Raw genomic sequence first — 8768 nt, forward strand, 5'->3', positions numbered from 1 at the left:
TTGTCACTGTTGAGGTTTGTCATCACTGTTGTCTGTCATCACTGTTGAATGTGTGTTGTCACTGTTAAATGTGTGTTGTTACTGTTGCAGGTTTGTGCCCTACATCGACAACGAGGACGACTACTACGCTAGCTACGAGAACTCCGCCGTCTTCCTGGTTTCAAACTACCAATACATCACGCTGGCGGTCGCCTTTTCTAAGGGAGCGCCATTTAGAAAGTCTATATTTTCCAATTGTAAGTATACAGCTTTAGACATGACCAAGCTGCAATCTTCAGAACAGAGACATTGCTGTGGAAGATATATATAATGGCATGCGAGACATAGGGAACAAAACATACGTGAATGAGTGGCCAACATGCAGATTTCATAGTTTTAATTTCTGGGCCCTTATTCTCCAAACGATCTTAGCCCAAAGAATTCTTAACTTTGATCGTAGCCAATGTGTTAAGAATGGCCTTAAGAAGTTCGTAGGGCTACGAACGTTTCGAGAATAGCTAGCCTGATTGTGAAACGTATGTCGATACATTAATATTTTGGACAACATAATATGTTGATTTCGAAGGTCTTTGGAATTACGAAATACCAGAGTTCAGCACCATTGGTTAACAGTGTGGGTGGTTGGATTCCATCTTTGTGACTCAATTTGGAGGAGGCATGAAGGCGTGATGCTTAGTCAAGAAAAGAGGGCGCATAAATAAAGGTCCGGTGAATATGCTGTGAAGCTTCAGAACTCTAAATCTAGGATAAGATGTATTATCATTGGTTCCAGACTTGTTCCTCCTGAACATCGCTGTCTGTTTGGCCGGCTGTTTGTGGATCTCTACAGAGCCCACACAGGGACTAGCGGACATACTTGAGGTAGGATCCTGGCTGGGGCCACACTTCAGTTACTTCCCGTTTTAAGTGACAGAAAATGTGGTTAATGATGGTGTATCTCTGAGACGCAAGAGAGTATATTTTACGAAACAATCCATCTCTAGCCCAGCATGACTGACCAAGTATAGATTGCCTCAGGAATTAAGAACATGTCCAAGACTTCTATTGCATTTAATTTATTTTGTTTTTGAGATTTTGTTTTTTAAATAAGGATTTACATTTCTGGCATTAAGTAAAAGTGACTAAAGTCATGTTCTTCAGTGTGTGCTGCCATAACCCAACGGCAGGGGACGTTGCTAATATTCTCAACCACTCTTTTGTTTGATAATAAAACTGAAAAGAATGGATTTTGTATCTGCTGCTCTGTATTGTGGTTTAGCTTCACGGCGTAAAAAGGGGCGGTGGGGTAGCTTAGTGGTTAAAGCGTTTGCTCGTCACGCCGAAGACAGGGTTCGATTCCCCACATGGGTACAATGTGTGAAGCCCATTTCTGGTGTCCCCCGCCGTGATATTGCTGGAATATTGCTAAAAGTGGCGTAAATACCAACTCACCCACTCACTCACTCACTAAGAGGCGGAATACAAATGTTACTTTTGAATATATCCCAGTATGCAATACTCAATAACACTTGCAACTCTGAAAACGCGTAATATTCATCTCCTGATCACCATAATGAGACACAACATTGGAACTTCTATTGGTAGTTGCTGTCGTTCCCGTCCATACCTTATGCCATGGTGCACGTCGGCATTGCTCTCTTCAACTTCCTGATTTCTATCTTGGTTGAGGTGAGTAGTCCATGTGAACAGACCCGTGCAGATCCGGGTTAGAATTCTGTAACCCATACTTGTCGTAAAAGGCGACTAAGAGGGTCGGGTGGTCAGGCTGGCTGACTTGGTTGACTCGTATTCCAATTGTGTAGATCGATGCTCATTGTGTTGATCACTAGATTGTCTGGTCCTGACTCTATTATGTTCAGATTGCCGCCATTGAGATGGAATATTGCTGAGGGCGGCGTTTAACGACAAACAATCTGACCATGTGAACAACTGAACTTAACTTAACTCTATTCCAGTTATTTGAGAGCCTATTGGTCTGCCTCCCAGATCCCAGAGAATCAATTTTACAATGAGTCCAGCTTAAGCGTTTGCGAGTCTACATTGCCTTAGCTTTGGGGAATCAAGAAGTGGTCTGGGTTCCTCCTGGATTTTAGTTGTAAGCTTAACTCAGCCAAAGAACCTGTCAGCGTAATATCTGAGGACGCAATGCAGACAGTATACCACTTTCTTTGTTTGTTTGTTTGCTGTTTAACGCTGCAGCCAGTGATACTCCAGCCATATGACAGAGGAAGGTTTTAATCACTTCTGGACCAGACAATCCAGAGATTGGCATTATCTACGTACTATATAGAACAAACTTTATGGATAACAACTTTTTATTCGTGAGTGCGACGTTCCGATACAGATTCTTGTACCGTTGTCAAGCATAATGGAACACGAAGAAGGGGGTAGTGTATATATACTGGATGTAACAATGTAACAAAGAAAACAACATAATTAACATAATTGGCTAGGCAGAGAGCTGATGAAGCCAGAGAGTAGACAAAGGACAGGCGTGGGAGCCAATGATGTACAAATAATAACGAGATTTTATACAGCAGAGTTTATACAGTAGGTTGGGCTTGGTGGATAAGTGCATCATAAGCGGATGGAATGAAGTATCCTTGGTCGTCGCACTCACGAATAAAAAGAAGTTGTTATCCATAAAGTTTTTTCCATATTGTACTTCCCAACTTCGAAAATGCCACTCAAAGAAGGTATCTACGTACTTGATATACGATGATGTGCATCAACCAAGTCAGTCATTTTGATCGCCTAATACTAAGAGTCTAATACACTGGGTCACCGCTTACAACCCCAGGATAGGTTGGGGGGATCTGGTATAGCATGTGACCTCCATAGCACCTTACCAGGTCAATGAAATAACCAGGCTGTGTGATAACATTAGCCAATATTCTCTGTTTTCTACAGACATACGTGATGGACAACACTTCTCTCCAGCAGAGCTGTCGAAATTTCTTCAAAAACTGTCTCCCTTCCTCGAAGACAAAATATGCCGCCATTGAAGACGACATTTCAGGGAATCCATCATGGCCGCCGGTGAGCCCGTCAACGGTCAGCCTAGCCGTGATCTTCCAGAGACTGGACAGTGCTCACCACGTTCCAAAGGATCTCAACACTGCTCCAGGGAAAGAGGTACTTGAGGATCTCATTGAAGAATCTGACATTGACCCACAGATTACCAAATCTCTGGAGGGAGTGACCCACGACCCAAGGAGTATCACATCTCCAAACGGGGTGACCCCGGATCTTACCCAGACTGCAACAGCAAACTACCCCCAGAGGCAGATATCGTCAGGGGATGCCGATTACCACGTGGGGCGGATGGAAGCTCCCCTTCTAACTAATGACACTTCATGTTCCAACTGCGGGATAGATAATCCCGTATTGACAACGGTTGATGACAACGGCAAATTCACCACGACCTTCTGATACGACTTGACCGTGACCTTCTGTTCCGACGTGACCTTGACCCCTAACATTCACTCACAAATACAATAATCCTCCAAGTCAAACTTTTTGCAGTGACATATTTATGTCACTATTTACAAAACGAGTGAGTGGGTATTGTTTTACGCGATTTTAAGCAATATTCCAGCAATATCACGGTGGGGACACCAGAAATTGGTTTCACGCATTGTTCCCAAGTGGTGAATCGAACCTGGACATTCAGTGTGACGAGTGAACACTTTAACCACAAGGCTACCCCACCGCTCCTTTTACACAGCTGACATTACTCAGATCATACACGTTGTACTCAAGCAAGGTGTATGAACCCGCTCTGAAGTTCCTCATCTGCTACAGACTTGTTTACAACCAGACTTTATTCATTCAATGTAAACGAATCCAACTTGAACAGATCCATCCGTACTTTGAATGGCGTTTGAATGACGCCCCTCCCCCATCATTTAGTCGTGATTACTTTGCGACATCCTTCCCATTTTTTGTTTTGTAGTATTCTTTCATTTGTCACAGTTTTTTAAACATACTGCCAACAGAAGAGCGGTCAAAATTAACGTCGGTCCTAAGGCCCCATTACGACTGAAAACCACTCTGACCCACAGCTTTTGTTTTCTGCAGGTCCTTATGGCCATGTTTGCTGGGGATTACTTATACTGTAGCTACAATATAGGACCTACACATTCTGATTTATGGTTCTGGGTCCTCATGGCCTGCCGCTTTTCAAGGAGATATATTAACAGTATACTGTAATCCGAATACACAGTGCCTTTTATAAAGTGGTCAAATGTCACATACCGTATTTCCTCTGATAAGCGCGGGGAGTCTAATAAGCGCCGGGGGTAAATCAGTTCGGTAACAATTACGGTAATTACCCCCAGCAGGCGCAAAAGCGCTGGGCCTCTATTAAGCGCGAGGTATGGAAGTCCGTTGATAAAATAAGCGGCCGGGAGCTTATTAGAGGAAATACGGTATGTTAAATTCGGGATTACAATTTCTCAGTAAAGTACAGATTCTAGTACTTAGTTGGGGACTCACCAACATGTACTATAATCGGTTCGTATACTTTTCGGAGAAAGTGTAACTCCAAATATAGCATATGTAGCAGTATACTGTATTGGATGTGAAATTCATTATATGAAAAATCTAAACTATTGTACTGTGAAAATATCGTGATGCGTAATGTATTGTGAACAAAATATCATGATGAGTAACGTTTGTGAACAAAATATCGTGATACGTAACTATTGTGAACCAATATCGTGATACGTAACGTATTGTGACCAAAATATCGCGATACGTAACGTATTGTGAACAAAATAGCGTGATACGTAACGTATGGTGACCAAAATATCGCGATACGTAACGTATTGTGAACAAAATATCGTGATGCGTAACGTATTGTGACCAAAATATCGCGATACGTGACGTATTGTGACCAAAATATCGTGATGCGTAACGTATTGTGACTAAAATATCGCGATACGTGACGTATTGTGACCAAAATATCGTGATACGTAACGTACTGTGAACAAAATATCGTGATGGGTAACGTATTGTGACTAAAATATCGCGATACGTATCGAATTGTGATCAAAATATCGCGATACGTATCGTATTGTGATCAGAGTAACACTACCTGTATCGCGTCGTGAACATAACATTGCAATACTTATAGTTTCGAGAGATAGTCGCACCGTGACATTCCTTGAGTACATGATGATAGATGAAGTGAACAAAGCTGAGTTGCATATTAAACATATAATAATAGTACTATCTAACAGAGAAAAGGACACTAATGATTTTCTCAACTTGTAAGACTTTTTTAGAATGTGAAATATATTTGTGTAACCTTAAATGAAAATAGAAGAGCTTTGTTAATATTATAGGAGCGGTTTTAATCATTTTGAATTGTATTAGAATGGTCAAGTGTTTTGTTCATGACGTCATGGCGTTGTGTGACGTGTGTAACAAATGAACACCCTGAGATGTGTCAGTGCCCCGTGCATGAAGAGTAGTCAGGATTTTACAGACAAAATATTTAATCCTATATTAAATTAACTGAACATGTGAATATACACAAGTCTCATTTCATTTTGCTAAATATCTGTATACTCAATTTGTAAACTGGTGACTTTTAACGTCACCGTCCTTGCGTTTAATATTTGGTAATTGTCAGGAGCGCACATAAAATATATTGCGGCAATTTCAGAAAAAAAAGGTACTCGGCATATGGAAGTAGACATAAAATATTGATGTTTACTCTCTACACAGGATCAAATGGCATTTCCGAAATGTATTTCCGAATATCAATGAACAAGAATAGAACTTTTTCAAGGCAGACAGAGTGGTGTTTTTGAGTTAGATATTAGTAGTCAGTAATTCCAGATGCATCAGTAGAAAATGACACCGACATAGTATTAGAGGTTCAAATATCAGAATATTTTGTCTCATACAGGACAGAGAAGAATTAGCACCATATGGTGGTACTTAGAAATTGTAATAAAACATTTTTCTACAACTGGATTTTTGTTTTATTGAGATCTCATACCACATTCAGGGGTAATATGCTACTTAGAAGAAGTTGACGAACACATTGTTTTCACAACACAAAGTCAGTATGTAATAACAAAATATATTGTTCGTTATAGTATGCTATATTTATTATGATTGCTTTCAGATTTGTCGTTCGCTCCTCACGCCGACGGCCCGGGTTCGCTTCCCCACATGGGTACAATTTGTGAAGCCCATTTCTGGTGTCCCCCGCCGAGATATTGCTGGAATATTGCTAAAATCGGCGTAAAACCAAACTCAGTCAGTCAGTCAGTCAGATTTGTCATGGTTACAACCAGAGTTGCAGACATTGCATGATTTGGAATTTTTTTTACACAATTCCTGCTTACAGAATACATCGTATTTCAAAACACTTTTGATTGTTTCAATCTATACGCTTTGAAATATGAGCATTGAGTTGTGCGAGGGAACATGTGTGATTCTATACTATATAAAATGTTTAGATACGTTAAACGTTAGGTATCATTTCCGATATCAAGTATAATGTATTTGAATGGATTTTATGAGATCATGTTCCAGGTTTTTAAACAGGATGATAACAGATTTCCGACTCAGAGGTTCATGTTATTATTATGGAGCTTGTGGTCAGGATGGGAAAAGCATGTCAAGTCATTAGTTTAATCGTTTTCATCCACTGGTCGCAAGTGTGCCAGAACTTGGATGGTTCAATCTCGAGTGGGGGTTAAACATCCTTTGGTTGAAGCTTGGGTCCAGATTGGCATTGTTTCATCTGAAGGTTAGACTTGAACCCAACTGTTTGCATTTTCTATCAAAATCTAGTGATTTTATTCAACTTATAAAAAGGTATAAATGCAAGACATTTGCTTCATAAATCCTCCAGAAAGAATTAAAAACATTAGAGTACGTTATAGTGAAACACAAGAGGATTCGCGGTATACGATAAAACGTGATGAGCTGTCACGTGACCTCGGGTAAGTGAGAGTTCACGTGCAGCTTTTGGACAGCTGAGAGTGGAGGTACGCGAATGGATGAAACAATAATGTCGGACTCTAAAAGACAAGAACACGGTCAACATTCAGTGATTGTTTAAAGAATATTTGTTACATTTCAAAGCGTCCGACGTCAATACTGTTTGGAAGTTGTTTATGACAGAGACGGAAAAGCAGGACGGTTGTGTCTACCCTCCATTCACACTGGGGGGTGTGTAAGCAAAGAGTCTCACGACGACGAACTGAAGGAAGTTCCCTGACGATACAACAGGTTGGGGAATCTACTGATCGGTCTATAATAGGCCGAACATGATATTATAGGCCGTTCTGCCTATTTTGCTGTAGGCCAGAGACCATATATCGATATGGTCTCTGTGTAGGCCGATCGGGCTATATTTGAACATTTTTCGAATTATTTCATAAACTATCAATTTCCGCACAAAATGGTTTTATATGATCATAGAGATGACTAGTTAATGGACCTCCTCAGCTTGAAAAAAATAAGTTTTTTGGACAAAATGGAAATTTATATAATGTTCAGGAAACGATGTTTCATTAAGAACACAATTTTGCATAGAGTTTCCTTTTGAAAACTAACACTGAATATCTATGCCATTGATTTTTAGTGAAAATTGTCAAAATATATTATAGACTTATATATTTGATTAGCAATTTCCAACTCCTTTATTATGTGATGAAAATTCTCAAAAAGGGTTTGAATGAAAACCGTAGGACATCAAAACTTGAATCATGTTAATATCCTCATGCCGAAATGCCCCACTTCAAATTTTTTTCATAAATATCATAATTATAGGCCGTTCTGCCTATAGCAAAATAGGCAGAACGGCCTATAATATCCCGTTTGGCCTAGGCCGGTCGGTAGGTTTCCTCAACCTGTCCATTCACACTGTGGGGTGTGTAAGCAGAGAGTCTCACGACGACGAACTCAAGGAAGTTCCCTGACGATACAAGACGTGTCACGGAGATGTCTGGAAAAGGCTCAGTGTTTCTTCAAGGAAAAATAATAAAGTGACATCGCTTAATGTTGAACATTGCAGCATTGGCAGATAATGCACCTCAGGCGTATGGACAAGTGTTTTAAGTGACTGGTGAGTTTTACAATATGTGTTACTATGTTTGGGATCATGGAATAGTGAAATGTGAGAGAGAACCACTGGGGGCTTGTAACCCAAGGGAACTTGCGTCTTAAAAGATAATGTTATATTGTGTTTTGTCCTCGTCAGTGAAAGTTTTTACGGAAAGACTTCCGCTTGTATTCATTCAAATCATATCGCCTGAATATATATTCCTCATCTGATAAGGATGTGTTTTAACATGATTCTATTATTGTATCTGAACATACTGAAATACATAGCCAACTTCTAAAAATGCCACTCAGCGGTAAAATTTAGGGGGGATACGGGTGGACTTCCGCCTTAAATTTCATTCTAATCAAATCATGATGAGGATGACGTCATCAGTGTTATGTTGGGGGCGACGTTATCAGTGTTATGTTAACCAGGACCTGTTGACGACGTTATCTGTGTTATGTTGAGGGCGAGGTTATCAGTGTTATGTTGACCAGGACCTGCTGACGACGTTATATGTGTTATGTTGAGGGCGAGGTTATCAGTGTTATGTTGACCAGGACCTGTTGACGACGTTATCTGTGTTATGTTGAGGGCGAGGTTATCAGTGTTATGTTGACCAGGACCTGTTGACGACGTTATCTGTGTTATGTTGAGGGCGACGTTATCAGTGTTATGTTGAGGGCGACGTTATCAG

At 40.4% G+C, this 8768-nt stretch overlaps 1 protein-coding gene across 1 annotated transcript in view; it reads left to right on the plus strand.

Moving 5' to 3' along the window:
- The window catches only part of LOC124287285 (polyamine-transporting ATPase 13A3-like), a 47409-nt gene extending 41424 nt beyond the window's left edge, over positions 1-5985 (plus strand). The window contains 4 exon segments of the mRNA XM_046723784.1: positions 91-236; positions 773-861; positions 1585-1668; positions 2911-5985. Of these exon segments, the coding sequence (XP_046579740.1) occupies positions 91-236; positions 773-861; positions 1585-1668; positions 2911-3432 (841 nt within the window). The 3' untranslated portion in view covers positions 3433-5985.
- The last annotated feature ends 2783 nt before the right edge of the window (positions 5986-8768 follow it).

Source organism: Haliotis rubra, unplaced genomic scaffold (assembly GCF_003918875.1).
Source record: "Haliotis rubra isolate DU_JTF1 unplaced genomic scaffold, ASM391887v1 Scf4, whole genome shotgun sequence".
NCBI lineage: Eukaryota > Metazoa > Mollusca > Gastropoda > Lepetellida > Haliotidae > Haliotis > Haliotis rubra.